General features: G+C 38.7%; 2 protein-coding genes across 2 annotated transcripts in view; both read left to right on the top strand.

The window, feature by feature from the left end:
- The first annotated feature begins 59 nt into the window (after window positions 1-59).
- LOC115629863 (lipoamide acyltransferase component of branched-chain alpha-keto acid dehydrogenase complex, mitochondrial) lies at window positions 60-2,474 on the top strand. Its single transcript, XM_030526451.1, has 6 exons — window positions 60-186; window positions 245-350; window positions 602-711; window positions 771-1,320; window positions 1,380-1,778; window positions 1,833-2,474. The coding sequence occupies exons 2-6, from the start codon at window positions 279-281 to the stop codon at window positions 2,064-2,066; spliced, it is 1,365 nt and encodes a 454-aa protein (XP_030382311.1). The 5' UTR covers window positions 60-186; window positions 245-278; the 3' UTR covers window positions 2,067-2,474.
- A 1,962-nt stretch (window positions 2,475-4,436) lies between these two features.
- Window positions 4,437-20,450, top strand: part of LOC115629898 (MAP kinase-activating death domain protein) — a 55,215-nt gene continuing 39,201 nt past the window's right edge. Inside the window, exons 1-6 of the mRNA XM_030526499.1 lie at window positions 4,437-4,627; window positions 4,706-4,852; window positions 16,609-16,794; window positions 16,864-17,255; window positions 18,876-19,404; window positions 20,046-20,407. Of these exons, the coding sequence (XP_030382359.1) occupies window positions 16,672-16,794; window positions 16,864-17,255; window positions 18,876-19,404; window positions 20,046-20,407 (1,406 nt within the window). The 5' untranslated portion in view covers window positions 4,437-4,627; window positions 4,706-4,852; window positions 16,609-16,671. The remainder of the gene's footprint in view (window positions 4,628-4,705; window positions 4,853-16,608; window positions 16,795-16,863; window positions 17,256-18,875; window positions 19,405-20,045; window positions 20,408-20,450) is intronic.

Genomic DNA, 20,450 nt, shown 5'->3' with positions numbered 1-20,450 from the left:
GTAGAGTTATTGTCGATATCGATGTTTGAATGATATACATGCCAGGTGGCGCTCGTAGATCTTACTACAGAAAACAGCTGACGTACAAGTATAGTTCAGTAAATAAATGATAAGCCTGTGAGTTTGGGTCAGTCGAATGTGCAATTTGCGTGACGACAGGCGGACACTGTTAACTGTAGTATTAAGGTATTTAAGCTGCTAAAAATCAAATCTGAAATTTAAAGTACTATTTTGCATGTTTCAGTTATTTCTTGCAACCACGTATAATTTATCCCTAAATGGCCACACATTTTATTAGAAACAGCGCCATAAGCTGGCTGCTTAGGACCTATCGGTCGCGTCAACTAGTAGTGAGTAAAGGAGGAGCAAAGCTTAGATCACATGTCGAAATTCTCTAAGAAACTCGCTAAGCCATTGGATTTTGACAGCAAAGTTTTTCAATTTTATTACATAACCACCAATTGTTGGAAGTGTAAGAGCAAGATATCTCCGTTGTGCGAAAGAGAGCGCGCGATTATTTTATTGAGATTATTGTTGCCAGATTTCAATGGTTCGCGCGCATCTGAACAATTGCATTAAAAAACACAAACTTTAAATACAGATGGCACAAAAACTTCGTGGTTTGCATGTTACTGCCTCCCTGCAAAAAATAGTATCCTTCAATCTCAGCGACATTGGTGAAGGTATACGCGAGGTAACCGTCAAAGAATGGTGAGATGGGTTCAAATTTATATGTACATATCCACTTTGTTATGCATACCTGTCCCCAGGTTCGTTAAAGTTGGAGACACGGTTGAGCAATTCGATAATCTTTGCGAGGTACAGTCGGACAAGGCATCGGTGACGATCACCAGTCGCTATGATGGAAAAATAACAAAAATCTATCATAGCATTGATGATATAGCACTCGTTGGCAAACCGTTGCTTGATTTTGATGTGCCGAATGAAGAGAGCGACAGCTCCGATTCCTCCGATTCGGAGCAGCCGCAAATACATTCGACAGAAAGCCAGCCGGTTTTATTGGCAAATGCTTCACGAAGTCGCCTTATTGTACCAGCAACGCCTGCGGTCCGCCGTATAGCCATGGAAAACAAGGTGGACTTGTCGCAGGTTCCGCCAACGGGTCGTAATGGCCGCGTTCTTAAAGGCGACGTACTGGAGTATCTTGGACATGTGCCATCTGGCACAAACATTCCACATCCCACAATTGCAAAAAAAAGTGCGCTTCCCAAGCCAGCTGTCAACAATAATGCAGCGGATCGTGTTGAAATTCTAAAGGGCGTACGCAAGGCCATGCTAAAAACCATGTCAGAATCATTGGTAATTATACTGTTATTAGTGGTATCCAATCAGTTGCATGACCAATTACGCTCTTGTAGAATATTCCGCACTTTGCCTACAGCGATGAGGTCGACATGACCAACTTGGTCATGTTCCGTGAACAATTGCAATCTTTTGCTCATCAGAGTGATGTGCCTAAGCTGACCTTCATGCCCTTCTGCATCAAGGCAGCCTCGATTGCACTGACCAAGTATCCGATTATTAACAGCTCACTGGATCTGGTTAACGAGTCTGTTGTGTACAAGAATGCGCACAACATTAGTGTAGCCATTGATACACCGCAGGGTCTTGTAGTGCCTAACATTAAGAATTGTCAGTTAAAGAATATTGTCGAAATCGCTATTGACTTAAACGAGTTGGTGGCACGTGGACGCTCAGGAACTCTTACGCCAACAGACTTTGCGGACGGAACCTTTTCGCTATCCAATATTGGCATTGTAAGTATGAGCGAGCAATTTTTGAGATTTATGTTCGTTTATGTTCGCTTTCAGGTGGGCGGCACCTATACGCATCCCTGTATTATGCCACCACAAGTGGCAATTGGCGCCATGGGACGCACCAAAGTTGTACCACGTTTTAATGCAAAGAATGAAATTGTCAAAGCTCAGGTTATGAGTATAAGCTGGTCGGCAGATCATCGTATTATCGATGGCGTCACTATGGCAAGGTTCTCTAACGTGTGGAAGCAGTATTTAGAGAATCCCGCACTCTTTTTACTGCACTAGATGCCTCAATTTTGAGATCCCATTTACGGAGAAGGCTGTTATGTTGCATTTATTTACAATTTATTTAATAATAACAACTTCTATAGTTGTGCTACTTTATTTTAATGCTAACGCTAGCGTGACCATGTGCCGGTACGAATGTGCATTTATCAACGCGGTTTGCAGCTTTGGCTGTAATTTGTGTCCTCCCTAATTCTAAGCTTGGCACATAGCACATAATGTGTAGTTTTTAATATTGCATACCCTGGGAAGTATGGTAATTATTTTTTAGAGTGGACTTGCTTGGGTATGCAAATTTATGGTTTTTCCTTGTTTACCGTTTATATGTTGCATACATTTTTGTAACATTTTATCAAATACAAAGTTTTTTTTACAGTTTACTGTAGGTTGTTAACTTTCAAAAATATGTAATGGCTGCAGATTAAAAACCACATGATTTGTGAAAACTTTAACGCTTTTAATTTCGATGAGATCATGCGCTTCCACGCTCTGTGACAGTCGCCTCGTGTTGGCTTTCCTGTTAACGCTGCTAAATTAATCGATGTCCAGCAACGCTCCGCTAGTGTACGCTCCGCTGGAAGCATTCGGCTAAAAAGAGCATCGTTGTCTTGCGCAGAGTGCGTCATGCAAATCCAACAAGTTGTGTGCGGCATGGAAAGTGAAGGCAAGCACTTTGCTCGTTTCCAACAAGCACAGCAAATTCACCACAAATATTTCCTCACCAAAATCATCTGGCCTAGTCTGCAACCCAGACAGACTGATTTCACTGCTTCCAAGGATACCTTTAACTAGCTATTATTTAAAATAAATAAAATATGAAATTGGAATATATGCTATTATATATGGTTTTATAATTCGGTATTTCTTTTAATAATCTAACTGTATGTACAGACATACACTGTCTCCCAGCTTATTTGAACCAATTGGTGGATCAAAATTTAAGATGAAGAAACTTCTAATGTACTTGTATTAGACATGCATATGTACATATGTATGTACAGTTAAAGTAATAATTACCTACACCCACTTTCACAAAAAAATTCATGTTAAAATTGTTTTTATAATTGAATTGTTTGAGCTTAATTAATACAATTAATTATATCAAGTACGTAGAGTCATGCATACATACATACATAGCATGTATGTATGTATGTTTATTCATAGTTTATACAGCATACATTAATATCGGAATTGTGTCGATGTGTGCCTAAGTGTATGTGCATACATACATACATAATTGTGCAGAACCTAGATGAGACAAGGCAGCAGCAACATGGGGAGATACATTTGTGGTCATAACTTTTTACAATTGCTCGTGTCGCGAAATCTTGACGTGAGGACACATAAGCACTAACCGAATGTTAAAGTTGAGCGAGTTTAACTCTTAAATACCCTGAACCTCCCACATAAAAAAATTAACTTTAATTAATTAAATTAAATACAAATTATTCAATACATATGTATATACAAAGGTGGAGACATGTTCATGTATATGTAGTTTCAACAGCATGCATTTACATCATAATCAAATCTCTGCGAGCTTATACATACTTGTACATATGCATGATTGGTTAGACAGCTGTAACGGGTATGTTGTTTCACCTTTGTCAAAAAATCAATCACATAAATTCCGTAATCGCCTGCAACTTGTATGATCGAGCAATATTTGTTTATCGTTCATAAAGGAGCCACTATTCTTTTTCCGCTTAGGGCATGATTGGTTTGTTACGAAAACATCGGGCTCGTTCACTTCGTTTATGATGATCCACGAATACGAATACATACAGTTATAATACATGTTTTGTTTTTGTTAAATTGGAGGTGTATCTGTGTAACTCCTTATTCTTATACATACTTCATGAGATATTTGAGTTCATACAGACGGACGTAGCTATATTGGCACGTTTTGTCTGATCTCCTTCTGTGTGTTCCAAACATTCGCACTACACTAAATGTAAAACTGTTAGTTTTCATTCTATTCGATGTTGTATGTATTATGTACTACATACATACATATGTATATATAAATATATGCAAAAGTACTATTTCACCCCATACCACATTGTAGCAAAGGGAGGACTCACCAAAAATATTAGAAATATGCGGTTTCCATGTCCAGGCTGGCTTGTCTTATTAGTTTCTGGGTGTTACACTGAACGATTTCATTGTACCATTTCAAATTTCAGGTACAGGGTATATAAAATGGTGCAAATGTGGGTGTGGTGAACTGAGGGCCGTTTCAAATGAACTCACCACAAATGGTACACTGAATCATGTATTAATGAAGTGTCGCGACGACAGTGACTGCGATTTGCGACAATCCATGGACGGCCATTATGTACTGGCATGTTATCAGTCGCACCACGTATAGCATGCAGGGAAGTCGCATTGCCTGACAGTCCGAAAAAAAAACACAAAATCGCAGAAATCATAGTCAAATTGTGCTCAGAAAGCTGTAGCAATAACAGCCGTACGTAGAAGTTTAAAACCGTAGCTACACACACCTTAAAAGATGAGAAAGGAGAACTGTAGCATGAAATCAAAGGGAGAAGCATAGAAAAGTATAGAAACGCGTCTTTGTAAATAGTTGAACATTTTTTTTAATTGTGTGTGTATGTTGAACCTACGTTTTGTATCAGCTATGTAAGCTCCAGCTACACAAATTAAAGCAAGGATAGCAAGAGCAACAATTGCGTGAGCAGCAAGAGAAGAAACGCTAATTTAATATACTAAAATGCTGCCAAATTGAGAGCACGGGGTTAAGAATCGAACATTAAATAAAGTTGGTGAGTTGAATGCATTAATATCAAATTAATTTTAAGGCGCATTTTCGTGTATTTTTCCTTGAGAGCAATGAGGAAACCCTAACAAAGGCAAACCAGGCCAATTTCTCTCAGCCTGGCAGACTGATATATATGTGTATACTAACTAACACAAACAACAGCGCACCAGTATCGACACATTCGCTACTGTTGCTGCTGCTGATGGCATTTGTATTTTTTGTTCTTAACGATTTTTCCAGTGACCTTGCTGCGTACGAACTTGCGTACGCGAGAACGTAAGCTATTCCGCGCATTCATGTTCAGCTACAGAGCGGAAAGTCGCTATGTGTGTGCGTGTGTACACATACTTATAGCATATATGTTTATACACGTATATGTTTGCTTGTATTCGTATGATTGTGCTTGTATTTGTGCAAATTGCCTTGTGCAAATTGTCTAGTGCAAATTATGACAAAAAGCCAACTGATTCGTGCCCACCTGCACCCTTCTTCTCTTCACACACAACTCTGCCTACAACAAACGTGTTGACTATTATGGGGCATGAGCTTGGGGGTTGCTTTTGTGGCCAGTCAAATTATGGCTCTCCAGTAGCCGTATAAGTTTTGCGTAGCATACTTTTGAGCGAATATTCAATTTATGCGCGATTTGTTTGGCTGATTCTTATACCCTGTACCCAAAGTGTGAAAGGGTATGCTAGTTTCGTGCGAATGTATGTAACACACAGAAGGAGGCGTGGCAGACCCCAGACGAGTCGATATAGCCATGTCCGTCTCTACGAACTCAAGGATCTCAAAAAGTATAAGAGCTAGAATAACCAAACTTAAACCTTAGTTCGAGGCACAACGAGTTTGTGTTTTTTTTTCAGATGCACCCCCTATTCCCCCGCTATTCACGATTTTTCATATTTTTGGAATTTTGAACTCAAATATTGGTAATTACATCCCGTTAGTGATTATGTGGCCGTATGTCAAGTTTCATCATACGTAAACATATGTCTCTATATAAAATAAAAAATGTATGTACTAGCGTTTCCGGCTTGCGTTGCTGCGCCACTGAATTTTAGTGCTTTTTAATCTTTCCAAAGTCACATCTTTCTCAATACGTCCTTTGCTTTTTATGGCTTCGATTACGTCCTTGATTGAGTACCCACTGTCGCCCACCTTTTGTCGTGTGTACAAAGGATGTCCATCGCCCCCTTGGTGTTTCTTAGATCAGATGTGGATGCCCTTTCGCGCATTTGCCAAAGCCACAACTTCCATTCTTGTTCCGTTTCTTTGGCTCTATACGTAGATGCCCTTTCGCAAAGATCTTGCAAACGTTATTCGCGCTCATCGGCATTTTCAGCTGCATTTTTTTACAGTGGCCGGACACTCACGGCCGGCCAATTTTTGTCCACCCAAGGGGAGTGTCCGCTTAACGGGGAACATAAATACATTATACACCGATCGAATGTTTTTAGAAAAAGTGTCCGCCAAAGAGAGTGTCCGGATAAAAGAGGCGTCTTTTAAGGGAGGATTAGATTAGATTTAGAATTAGATTTTACAATTTTATTTATTTACGAATGAAACACTGAGAAACAGTAAAATGTGACTGTCAAACATATTAAAATGAGCAGAAATAAGCCAGAAAACGATGGTTGATTGTGTTTACCAATCGCAACGTTACTTCACAGGATTCCCCATTGAATATTGCCACAAAATTTGAGCAATATCGGTTGAGCGGTTTCGGAGTCTATACGGAATGCAAGGTGTGTTCCAAAGTAAACAGGACTTAAAAAAAACAGACCATATGGTTTTTTCAGCAAAATCAATTTATTTTATTCAAAATAGTCTCCTTCTGCTTCAATACAGCTATTTAGCTCGTTGGCCGGTATGGCCGCCAGTATGCCGGTGCAATCCTTTTGAATGGCCTCTACGTCTGCATAACGCTTTCCTTTCATGGGCAAATGCATTTTTCCGAAAAGGTAGAAGTCGCACGGTGCCATATCAGGTGAATACGGCGAGTGGTTAATGGTTAAAATGCAATTTTCGGTCGTCAGTCAATTTGTGCGGAACAAACCGTACACACACCTTTCGTAAGCCCAAATGTTCAAAATTCGATAAATCGATGTTTTGGAGATGAAATATCTGAATTATCACGACGAGAGAAATCTGTCTGGATGAACGCCTGAGCGTACATTAACCAAACTTGGTATGTAAACACTCCTAGTCCCTAGTCTAAACGAGTTTATTTTGTTTTTTTTTTTATTTTCTCTACAGAATTTCACCAATACTATCTACATTTTCAAACCTACATAAACCAAACTTTGTGCACGTTATTTTTATACCCTGTACCCAAAGGGTACAAGGGTATATTAGTTTTGTGCGAGTGCACATGGAACACACAGACTTGGTAGACCCCACAAAGTATATATATTCTTGATCAGCATGACAAGCCGAGTCGATATAGCCATGTCCGTCTGTCCGTCTGTCTGTCTGTATGAACGCAAGGATCTCCGAAAGTATAAGAGCTAGAATAACCAAACTTGGTAAGGACGAGTTTGTTCATTTTTTCTGATCCACCCCCCACTCCCCCCTATTAACGATTTTCTATAACTCCCGTAATTATTGGAATTTTTTGAACTAAAATTTGGTAGTCACATTAGGTTAGTCATTATATATCCGCATACCAAGTTTCATTATGATAGAATGATCGGAAAGAAAGTTATAGCCATATAACCAGGCCTAATGCACACATACATACATATGTACAAGTACACAAACACGCATAAGGCACGATTCTGATGTAAATGTATGTATGCATGAATGGAATATTTTATATTTAATTTAGTTAATAAATTAAATTAATTTAGTTAATTAATTAAATTAAATTAATTAATTAATTTAATTAAATTAATTAATTAATTTAATTACTTTTTTGTGGGGTGGTACAGGGTATTTAAGAGTTGAGCCTGCTCGACCTTAGCATTCCTTTCTTGTTATATTTAAATGTCTACTTTTGTTTAAAATTTCATTTAAATCGGTTAAGTCGGAAAAGTTATTAGCGAAACAATTTAACGCACTACGCCCACAAGTTCGCTCTTCTTCTTCATTTTGATTCTGCTGGAGGCGCATATTCTGGATTTTTTAGAAATGTGTTAAGCTTTTTTCCCGCTTTTAATTTTGCCACCGCTCACATAAAAACTATAAAAAACAAGAGAGAACGCTACAGCCGAGCAAGCCCGACAGTAAAATAGCCTGTACTCTCCACAAAAAAGGAAAATTAAAAAAATAAAAAAAATAAAATTATTAAAAAAAATGAATGAATGAATGAATTAATTAAATTAAATAAGAATACATGTTTATGTTCAGTTTTAACAGCATACATTTACATCACGAACCTATGCGTGTTTATATGCGTGCATGTATGCAGCATAAAGTTGAACCAAAGCAGCAACAACAACAACAGCTGCGGGCAGCGCATGAGCAACGATTTTATTTATGGCTATAACTTTCTTTAGAATTGACCTATCATGATGAAACTTGGTATACAGACACATAATCACTAACGGGATCTAGCTACCTAATTTTACTACTACGGGAGTTAGGAAAAAAAAAACACGAATTGCGGGGGAGTGGGGGGTGTATCAGAATAAAAAAATAAACTTGACCTGCCTAGGGCTTATGGGAATCTGGATACCAAGTTTGGTTATTCTAGCTCTAGTACCTTCTGAGATCCTTGCGCTCATACAGACGGACGGACGGACATGGCTATATCGACTCGGCTTGTCACTCTGATCAAGAATATATATACTTTGTGGGGTCTGCCACGCCTTCTTCTGTGTGTTACATACATGCGCACAAAACTAGTATTGCCTTTCACGCTTTGGGTACAGGCTATAAAAACTGGCAGGTTCATCTTTATTTTACTCTGTACATGAAATGTACAGAAGTATATTAGGTTTGCGGGAGCTGAAAAATGGAACAGGCAGAAGGAGGCATGGCAGACCCCACAAAGTATATATATTCTTGATCAACATGACGAGACGAGTCGATCTAGCCCTGTCTGTCTGTCTGTCCGTCCGTATGAACACCTGGATCTCAGAGACTATAAAAGAGAGACACCAAATTTTGCACGAAGATGCGTTATGTGTGTATTCTGTACGAGTTTGTTTTATTTTTTTGATCCCCCCCCCCACTTCCCCCCTATGGGTGTTTTCCCGATTTTCCATTCGTATAATTGCCTATATCTCGGAGACTATAAGACCTAGGAACACCAAATTATCCCAGGTGCCTTCTGTGAATACGCAGAAAATGTATATTTTGGAATTTCCCTCCCTCCCCCTTCTCCACCGCAAATCGCAATTTTCTCTAACTCCCGTAATTCTTGGAATTTCGTACTAAAATTGGGGAAAAAAAAATTGGGACTAAAAAACTGGGAAATACTCCCAGTTGGTTATTATGTGTCCGTATGCCAAGTTTCACTATGATAGACCGATTTAACGAGAAGTTATAGCCATAAATATATTTGCTGCTGCAGCGCTGCTCAAGCGCTGCCCGCGGCTGTTGTTGATGTTGCTCTTTGGTTGACTGCTAAAATGCTTACACAGACACGAATAGATGCGCATAGGCATACATACACTCACACAGACGCAATTGCTATGTAAATGTGCAATTATAAACCCTTTACGTGAGTTCGAATACCAAGAGAGGTAAAATCGATCAAATTTTTTTTTTATTTTCTTAATTTTTTTTATTTTCTATAATTATTGTAAAGATATGTACAGAGTATTTCAAAGTCGGGACACGCGACTTTAGCTTTTTTACTTGTTTTTATCGATAGTTTAGGGCAAATCATCATCTCAATATTTGGTATTGAGAGTGCGCGCCAATAATTATATTGTTGTAAAATTACACAGGAATACAACCAATTCTGTTTTCACACGGTTTTGATTTAACACGGTTTGAAAATTTTAAATTTTATATATTCTTACACGACTTTATTCCATTAAGCGCAATTCAAAATACATTTACATCAGAATCGTGTCTATGCGTGTTTGTGTACTTGTACATGTGTGCATTACTAATTATGACAAAGAAGCAACAATAACATACAAATGGCATATGTGAATACGCAGAAAATGTGTATTTTGGAATTTCCCTTCCACCCCGCTAAACAACCCCCCCCCCCACCCACCGCCCAAAAAAACACCATTGATTGTCCATAATTCCCGTATTTCTTGGAATTTTTCATTGAAATTCGGAAAGTTAGTGATTATAAGTCCGTATGCCAAGTTTCGTAATGATAGGCCGGTTTAACAGGAAGTTGCAGCCATCTCTATATATGTATATAAAACAGTTTGTGCAATCAACGCACAGCCCAAACGGTAAGAGCTAGGATTTTGAAATTTGGACACAAGATCCCTCTCACGGCGGGAAGGGATTTTAGGAATTTAGAACTCCAAAAGGGGGAACCGGGCTCCAACGGTTGTATGAAAAATCTACAATTTTCCACCAATCAAGTTCAAATTTGGTTCTTCTATATATATAAAACAGTTTGTCCTGACTGACTGACTGACTGACTGATTGGTGATCAACGCACAGCCCAAACGGTAATGGCTAGGAAGCTGAAATTTGGACTCAAGTATCCTTTCATAGTCTAGGTTCCCACTAAGAATGGATTTTGGAAAACTCGAGCTCCAAAGAGGGAAAACGAGCTCCATAGTTTGTTTGAAAAATCCGCATTTTTTAGCCGATCGACATAAAACTTGGTTTCTGAAATCAATAAAAGAGAATACAACGAAAACTGCATACTCCGTTTTTTAAATTTTTTGTTGGAGCTTGAATTATTGGGGTTCTCTTGGGGCACAAAAGGAACCCGCGTCAACAGCCCACAGCCCAAACGGTAAGAGCTAGAAAGCTGAAATTTGGGGTCAAGTATCCTATCATAGTGTAAATGTGCATTAAGAAGGGATTTTGGAAAATTCGAGCTCCAAAGGGGGGAAAAGTAACTCCAAAGTTTGTTTGAAAAATCCGCATTTTTCAACCGATCGACTTAAAACTTAGTTTCTAAAATCAATTAGAGAATACAAACAAAACTGCATACTTAGATTTTCGTTGTGTTGGAGCTTGAATTATGGAGCTGTGGAGCTTGAATTATTGGGGTTTTAATATTTATTCACTATTTCAAATGAAAAGTTTGTGTTATAAATTTAGTCCGATCGATTTAAAATTTAATGTAATGTAATCTACGTAACTAAATCTACAACTTTGCATTCAAGGATTTTCATAATATGCATTTTACAAAAGCAGGCAGAACAAACAATACAAAATATCAAACAGTTGGGGACAACTCAGTATACATACACACACACACATGCAAGCAGCTGTTCGTGTAGTTGCGTGCAAACGATTGAAATAGCCAAAGCAAAATGTGAGACACTAATGTGTGAATGTCCATACATATGTGTACATCTATGTATGTACATATGTATCTACATATGTATCTACATATGTATGTATGTACATTCGTCTTGCACTGACAGAGCAAGAAATGTTAATAAATTGAAAATTATATAACATTTTTAAAAGTAATTTGTTCTTTGTTTAGTGCATTTGGCATTAGGGTTTTCATTAATAACTTTATGCAGCAACAACAAATATCAAATAGTTGGTAATCTCAGAAGACAATTAAGCACAGAAAACATGCTAAGATACAAAAAAGCAAATGCAAAGTTTAAGTATGAAGCAAAGAAAGCTCAAAAAACCTCCTTTGTAGAATTTACGAAAGACATTAACCCTACAACAACAACAAAAACGCTTTGGGACAAAGTCCATACAATTACAGGGGTCCGGAAAAATACGCACATCCATGCAATAGAGACCACGTCAGACAACACCTGTGATTCAAGCGAAATTGCAAATGCTTTCAGTAAAGTCTGGTCCGATTACTCGAAAGATTCAAACTTTTTAGATTCCTTCAGGCAAAACAAACACCGACACATAGCCCAATCACTCCCAACATATATACCGAAAGCCAAAGCCAAACTTATCGAAACGCCCATTACAAAAACAGAACTCCAGTCCTGCCTCAACAGTCTAAAAGGCTCCAAGCCCGGCTTTGATAACATACCTTATAAAATTTTAAAAAACTTACCGCCAGCCGGCATCAACAAACTATTAGACCTCTACAACAGAATACTAGATACCAGTGTCATCCCCCAGCAGTGGAAAATAGCAACAATCATTCCTATCAGCAAGCCCAACAAATCAAAAAATTCAATAAATGGGTACCGCCCAATATCACTCCTTTCCTGTCTCTCAAAAACCCTTGAAAAAATAATATCAAAAAGAATCATGTGGTTTCTTAATCAAGAAAACAATCTCTCCCAAAACCAATACGCATATAAACCAAATAGATGGTAGACCATAGACCCTCTTTTAATAATAGATAATCATATTTGCAAGAGTCTATCCACAAAAAACTATGTCTCACTTCATTCCATCGACATGGAAAAAGCTTTTGACAGAGTAGGAATTCACTGCATCATACAACAGCTATATGAATGGAAGCTCGGACCAAAAATAATAAATTACATACGCAGCTACCTTAGCAACAGAAGATTCCGTGTAAAAGTTAATAATACCCTCTCAAGAGAAGAACAACTGCACAACGGTATCCCGCAGGGATCTCCATTGTCAGTGACTCTCTTCTTGATAGCTTTCAACAAACTAAGCCATATAATTAATCAAAATAATTTTTTTTCACATACGATGTACGCAGACGATCTCTGCCTAATATTTAACCCAAAAGCCGGCTATAACATACAAATTAATAATCTGTTTGTTAAAATAAACCAATGGTGCAATTTAAGTGGCACCAAAATTTCAAGTGAAAAGTCATCACACCTACATAGTATATGTAAAAAATATACATGTACAAACATAGATATTAGATTAAACAATACAATTGTACCTAAAACACAACACCTTAAAATATTAGGACTAATTTTTGACACTAAGCACTCTTGGAACGAACATGTTAAAACATTAATAAAGTCACTAAACAATAGATTAAATATACTAAAAAGAACAACGAATCCCATCAAGCCTCCAACTCATCATCAAAAACGCCTCGCAACTCAACATAATAATATCCCCTCAGCGAAGATATAAACAAAAGTTTCCTCCCTGGTTTTTTGACACCAACTCAATCATTTTCCAACTCGCACATTATAAAAAGGACATCACTCCTAAGGAGATATACACAACAAACTTCAATAGTATCCGATCAAACTTCCCAGCATGGAAATTTCTCTTCACCGATGGATCTAAAACGGACAACGCGACAGCTTTTAGCGTGGTCACTGAGGAGAATAATATTGCCAGATCCGCAATAACACCTTCCTATACATCCATGAAAACATATGGGTAGGTTATGCACACACAAAATAAATACAATTGGAAACATTATATTGAGCCGGGTTAAGACGGGCAATACCTGCTAGTATCTCTATATATATAAAACAGTAAAAGCAAAATTCGAGCTCCAAAGGGGGGAAATCGAACTTTTGTATGAAAAATCTACAATTTTTATCTGTTTAACTTTAAACTTAGTTTATATACTCTCAGAAAAATTCCAAGAAAAACTGTATACTTGGTTTTTTGAAATTTTTTTGGGGACTAAAATATGGCAGTTTTTCTGTAAAAAAAATGGGGCACAAAAGGAAATCGCATCAAAAGCCCACAGCCGAAACGGCAAGAGCTATGAAGCTGAAATTTGGGCTCAAGGATCCTATAATAGTGAAGGTGCCCACTAAGAAGTAAAGAGAAACATGCATGCATATATACACACATATGTATGTATGTATGCCTGTGTACGTACATATATAGCATGTATGTACATTCGTATGTATGTACATTCGTATGTATGTATGTATACATCGTACAATCGAGCACTGTTGTTTGATTGTAACAAATAATGTTCTATGGGTTTAAATCAAATTTTTAAAACTAAACACAACAACAACAAAGGCAAAATGTCAAAAGTTTACAGTTACCGTCGCTAGGCAACGACTGCGTAAGCGATAGTAAAGCAAAAACCGAAGGCGGACCTGCGCATATTCTTCTTCACGTTGGGGGCAGATGTACATATGTATGCTTGTATATGATTTGTTCTAATTGATCTCAATAAATTATAAGATGTTATTATTTAAATTTTCTGTTAATTGCATTCAAACTTCGATGGAATTATTGATTGTATCGACGGATTCAACTATCGATAGTTTTGATGCTCTAACACATAGAGCATCCGACACATGCACATCTCTAGCATCTCAGCTGATCGCATATTTACATCGACTTACCGTTTTAGTGTTAGCTAACAACGCTACAAATATACTCTGAACAAATCGAAGAGTCATTTATCGTTAAGCCTATTTTGTGAGTTTATTCATGCGATTTACAAAAGCACCTTTTACATTCACAACAATCATATTTGGAATTGAAGACACAAATTAGTGTTGAATTAAAAAATTGAATACATACTTATATATGTATGTATGTATATAGGCGGATAACGCCTGCATGAAAAATTTAAATGTATGTACATATCAGCGTTGCCGAACGCTCCAATTTTGGCGGGACGTCCCGATTTATAAATCAAAATTAAATGTCCCGCGTCGGACTTTTCGGGGATAACTCGGCCGTGTGTACAACGTGCTGAGGAAGCACACAGTTAAGTCAGGACTGGCAGTCCGCCCGGTGCGTAACGAAGATATGTACATACATACATAGGTATGTATGTATGTACGTATAACCATACATACTACTTATTGTACTTATTTGCTATTTGGAAAATGAACTCTTGAAAAAACTTTAAAGAACGTCGAAAGAAGGATATCATATAGTAAATAAACTTATAATTATAAGCACATTTTACTTAGCCCAGCAAAAAACGGGCAAAACCTGCTAGTATATGAATATATGACAGCTGTTGTTGTTTTTACAGGCACTCACACACACACACACACACACACAACATACACAACATTTGTTCGTGTTTGCTCGTGCGTGTTTTGTCGTGCCTTTTTGGCTCAAGACGAATACGCACGGCCACGCACAAAATCGGAATTTGCAACACCAACGCGTGAGCCTAAGCGTGGCACGAAGTGTAAAATTATTATTATTTTTTTTTTGTGGGGTGGTACAGCGTATTTAAGAGTTGAGTTTCTTGTTTTTATCAGTATGACAAGATGATTTGATATGTCCGCCTGTCTGTCTATATGTACATAAGTATTTTAGAAAGTACAAGAGCTAGAAAAGCCAAATTTAATATATGTACAGATTTTCATAAATTCAAAATATTTGGCAGTTAATGATTATGTGTCCTCATGTTCAGTCATTACAATAGGTTAAATGTAAAGTTATAGTTATAAGCGTAGTCTCTGCCCATGTTTTGCCCGCAGCTGTTGCTCAACTCTGTACTACATTCACGCTCACACACAGGCACGCATAGATTATAGACATAAACATTTTGATGTGAATGTGCAGACATATACAGTTTTCGCAAGCTATCTAATCCCGACGATGCTATAAAAGATCAACAAATAATTAACATTTTGTTTGTATTTGTTAAATTTTCTTAATTTTTTACATTTTCTGTAATTATTGTGCGAATAGGAACATAGTACAAGTATTTCACAGTCGGGGCAACCGACTGTTGTTGTTTTATAGCCCTTATTTTCGTGTTGGCCGTTCTGAAATGCTTATGGTATGGAAAATATTCCCGGCGCAATATCGTGGCCATGCCGTGAAAGGCAACATGTGTTCAAGCTTATGACTGCGATGTTTTTGTTGGCGTTACTTTGCTAAATTGAAATTACAGCATCGATGTGTTGTTTTTTTGAAGAAGTGTTAGGCATGGTGTCAGGCCTTGACGTCCTTTTGGACGAGATAATAATAATGCATTACTATGGTGTGCCTTACCGATATTTTTGAAGTACTGCAGAAAATGTTTGCCATATCGTAAAGCTCAAAAGTTGCGAGATATATCTAGCGCTCTTGGTACATTTGAACAGGTGACGATTTGGTCCTATTCCTGACTTATTCAATTAAACTGAGGTACAAATGAATCTTAAATGTGTAATTCTTCCTTTTTTGTTGCTGCTGGACCGGTTGTGACTGTTGCTTTTGTTGCCTTCATTATATATTTTGTGATTGTTTGTCCACCTCCTTCCCGATTTAGTAATATTAGGGTAACAAAAGCTGTACAACATTGTTGGCCGTTGCCTATGCCCACGTCATAGGCACTCCCCGACCCAACATCCACTCATACTTATCATCAGACGAAGTCAATGACTGCGTCACATAGGCCACAAATGCGAGGGCGTTTTGCTTGTGGTTCATCCCTTGTCGTCAATGTTAAGAATGATTTCATAACTTTTTGTTAAAAACGACAGTATTGGTTGCTGTTTTTCTATTTTTAACCAGCTACCGCAAATAAGTTGCAGTAAATTTATAACGTATATGTGTATTGACAAATCTATATTTATATAGTGTAGATTGGCGATAAGAAGCGGTTTTGGAAAATTTGAGCTCCAAAAGGGGGAAAACGAGCTCAAAATTTTGTTTGTAAAATTTTCAGCTACAGGCGAAGGAAGAATGGGATGGGCTTATGGTCTCTACCCTTGTACATTCTACGGGCGATCCCCAGATTTGCTAAAGTTTGACATTTTATCCATATTTTACCCTTCCTATATATCTGCCTTTACATATTTGCAGCTGCTGCTAGAGGTTATCGAGTTTCCGCGAACGTAAACGAACGCAGAGGCCGCTTCAGGGGACATGTCCGATCAGCAGAAGTTGTCGCTGTGTCCACGCCTGGTGGACTACATGGCGATTGTGGGGGCACACACGACGCCGGCTATGCCAAAGGGTATGCAAGGTAGCAAAGCGCCACCAGTGCAGGTAAGCGTTCAGTCATTGTAGCTAACATCATTAAACGGATGCACAAAACCACGTTTGTTTTGTAATAAGGTGCCCGATCTTCTGCGTCGCTATCCACCATCGGACCACGCGGACTTTCCTTTACCCCTGGATATGGTATACTTTTGTCAGCCAGAGGGTTGTACCAGCGTGGGTCCACGCCGCACTGGCTCCGCTATTCGTGACATGACTTCCTTTGTGTTCGCGTTGACCGACAAGGATTCGGGGAAAACGCGTTATGGCATCTGCGTGAATTTCTACCGACCTATTGAGCGGCCGTCATCGGCTACGGCAGCGAGTGGAGACCGCGGCGATGGTGGGGGCAGTGGTGGGGGGCCAGGTGGAGGTCATACTGGCAGTGGACGCGGTCGTCGCTCGTCTGCATTCCGACGCGAATCATGGCGTAAGAGCATGGAGCGGAGCTCGGACTCGGCATTTAGCAGGCAAGTAGAGTAGCCATGGCAAGCACAGGTAGTTGATATTTTGCACAATAAGTTCACACAAATTTTTTTATGCGGACAAATTTGTAATAATCGTACCCTAAGAGTAAGCGACTATACTGGTGTTGTACGAATGTATGTAACACGCAGAAGTATGCGTGGCAGACCCCACGGCAAGACGAGTCAATATAGCCATGTCTGTCTGTATGAATGCAAGGATCTCAGAAAGTATGAGCTAGAAAAACTAAACTTGGTATCCAGATTCTCCAGTCCGAGAAAGGACAAGTTTGTTAATGAATAGACCACCTCCCCAAGAACGGCCTATCAATTATAAGAAGTCGCACGTTTGGTAAATTCATCAATCTTTTTATAATCTGTACATGAAATGTACAAGAGCATATTAGGTTTGCGGGAGCGGAAAAACGTATCAGCATGGTAAGACGAGTCGATCTAGCCCTGTCCGTCTGTCCGTATGAACACCTGGATCTGCACAAAGATGCTTTATGTGTGTACGCTGTGCAAATTTTCCATTCGTATAATCACCTATATCTCAGAGACTAATAGACCTAGGGAAACCAAATGTGTATTTTGGAATTTCCCTCCCTCTCCCCTGATTTGGTCTCTAAGATATAGGTGATTGCACAACGTACACACATAGAGCATTTGTGTACAACATTTTGGTGTCTCTATCTCTTTTACTGTCTGAGATCTAGGTGAACATACGGACAGACGGACATATGGACGTGGCTTGCCACTTCGGCTAGCCACCGTGATCAAGAATATATATACTTTGTGGGGTCTGCCACGGCTTCTTCTGCGTCTTACATACATTCGCACAAAATTAGTATACCATTTACCCTTTGGGTACTGGATATAAAAATTAAACTGAACAAGACAAGAATAGATTTTGAAGTAGATAACTAACTAATTATGTATATAAGTAGTGCTGTTGATGAAGAAATTTGTGCGTTTACGCACGTAAATTTTGAATTGCTTAGGAAAATAGCAAGACATGTACACAATGTTCCTATCAGCACTGCAGCAAGTGAACGAGGTTTTTCCACTTCTTCAAATTTGTAGTGCTATGGATATATTTTTTATTTTTACATTTAATAGTAGGGCTTGGCATAGCTGAATGAGCGAGTTGCAATCCCACAATGTGAGTTTGTTCATCGGTTCGAATAACGACGCAACCATTATGACGGAAGCATGATTGAAATGTCAAAGATGTCATAAAATTTAATAATTGTCCAACCCAGGACAGATTTTAATTAAAGATTAAAGAAACAAAAAGTAAATAGTTATTACAGGTTTGTGTTAGGCCGTATTAAGAAAAATTTCGTGGCAGTATGTTAATACTTTGAAGCTTTTGAGCAATTCACATCGAAAATTGTTTATGACAATTTCATTTGATTTTAAGTAGCTCACTATTAGATTTGCTTGCGGCCGTGAGCAGATTGCTTTCCTTTCATTAATTAACTTTGTATATATTTGTATGTATTGCACGTATGTGTGCGTGCACCTAGTAATGAGTGCACAGTGTGTAGGTAGTTGGCTTTGAATTCTGTTTTAATCAATTCTAAACCACTTCCATAATAGTTACGGCCTCTTAACTACTTCTAGCGACTACAGAAGTAACGTTGCACCTAGTGATTCAGATCGCGAACTAACCTCACGCCGTGATTCCGATCAGCAGCGTCGTTTTGGACAGAATCCGGTCTATCCTTCATATTCTGGAAACTCACCACATCCGCCACAGCCGGTTCCAAAGCTTGGGCTGATGGCGCCTTCGGTCGACTCCGAATCGGGAGGGAGTCACTCGCCATCGCCACGTGCCTCACGTAAACGCACCAAGCTGCGAAACCAATCACTAACATCTTTGTGCATAATCTCTCACCATCCGTTTTTTACAACTTTCCGCGAGTGTCTCTTCATACTAAAAAAACTAATCGATGCATGCAATGAATCGTCATCGCCAAAACGCGTGGGTGCTTCGCAGAAGCTAAACAGAGATAATGTGTGGACCGTGTTGGCCGGACATGCTAGCGAAACAACACCATCGATTGTGCTGCACGATGTGCGTGAGATTGAAACCTGGATACTGCGACTGTTATCCACACCAGTTCCAGTGCCAGGGTCCACTCGCGTCGAGGTGAGTTTCCATATGCCTTATAATGATATATAGAGTACGTAGTATGGTTCAGTTTCACGAAAACATCATTTTGGTCATATTGATAGCAAAATTAATGAATGAACTCCAAATATAATATTCAATCCCAAAAAGTGTTTGAAAAGAAATGTACATGATACTATGTATGTTCTTTAAATATGTCAATTTTAAGCTTGAAAGGTATAAGAGTATATGTAAGTGCGAGTATAAGTATATACAGCAAATCAAGACTCTTCCATTTAGCCCTGTCTATCTGTCCGCGTGAACAATGTTTTTTATTGTGCCTCAACATAATCTGAAACTCTTTTCAAATCGGTAAATTATGTTTGTCATAAGGACAATTCGTTTTAGTTGATGGAATGTGGTGGAAAAATGGAAGGGTACAGGGTGTACAAGAGTCGCACTAGCGCCACATATCGTATCGAAATTTGATATTTATGAGTATGAGTTTTGCGCTGTGCATTTATTATTTTCTGATTCGATTAAAATGAGTGCGTTACATCATGTGATTGAAATAGGAATGACACGTGCAGAACTTTAAGATTTGATTAGTTTCTTTTTTAACCAACAATCTTTGTAGTACATAACTAATTATCCCTCTTGTGTTATTGGCGATTCTTCAGGTCGAAGTACTATCGCCGACAGTTCATGAGCCACTGTTGTTTGCCTTGCCTGACCACACGCGATTCTCACTTGTGGACTTTCCTTTGCATCTGCCGCTGGAGCTACTGGGCGTTGAGACTTGCCTCAAGGTTTGGACGCTGATCATGCTGGAGAACAAGGTGTTGTTTCAATCGCGCGACTACAATGCGCTCTCCATGTCGGTCATGGCATTTGTGACTATGTTGTATCCGCTAGAATACATGTTTCCGGTTATACCTCTGCTGCCAACATGCCTCAGCTGTGCAGAGCAACTGCTTTTAGCCCCAACGCCATTTGTTATTGGAGTGCCGGCTTCGTTTCTCATGTACAAGAAAAACTTTCGGTGTGTAAGCTATTAAGGTATCTCACCCGTCATTAATTTGAAA

Source organism: Scaptodrosophila lebanonensis, unplaced genomic scaffold (assembly GCF_003285725.1).
Source record: "Scaptodrosophila lebanonensis strain 11010-0011.00,11010-0021.00 unplaced genomic scaffold, SlebRS2 tig00000168-arrow-arrow-pilon, whole genome shotgun sequence".
Classification (NCBI taxonomy): Eukaryota; Metazoa; Arthropoda; class Insecta; order Diptera; family Drosophilidae; genus Scaptodrosophila; species Scaptodrosophila lebanonensis.
The sequence above is the reverse complement of the archived record's forward strand: the minus strand, read 5'-3'. Positions and strand labels throughout refer to the sequence as shown.

What these genes read in the sequence shown, in the direction of transcription:
- LOC115629863 (XM_030526451.1), top strand. Translation starts at nt 279, where the DNA reads ATGGCCACACATTTTATTAGAAACAGCGCCATAAGCTGGCTGCTTAGG. An exon ending in ATCGGTCGCGTCAACTAGTA is followed by an intron (nt 351 to 601) that starts GTGAGTAAAGGA and finishes CTTTAAATACAG; the next exon opens with ATGGCACAAAAACTTCGTGG. An exon ending in GAGGTAACCGTCAAAGAATG is followed by an intron (nt 712 to 770) that starts GTGAGATGGGTT and finishes ACCTGTCCCCAG; the next exon opens with GTTCGTTAAAGTTGGAGACA.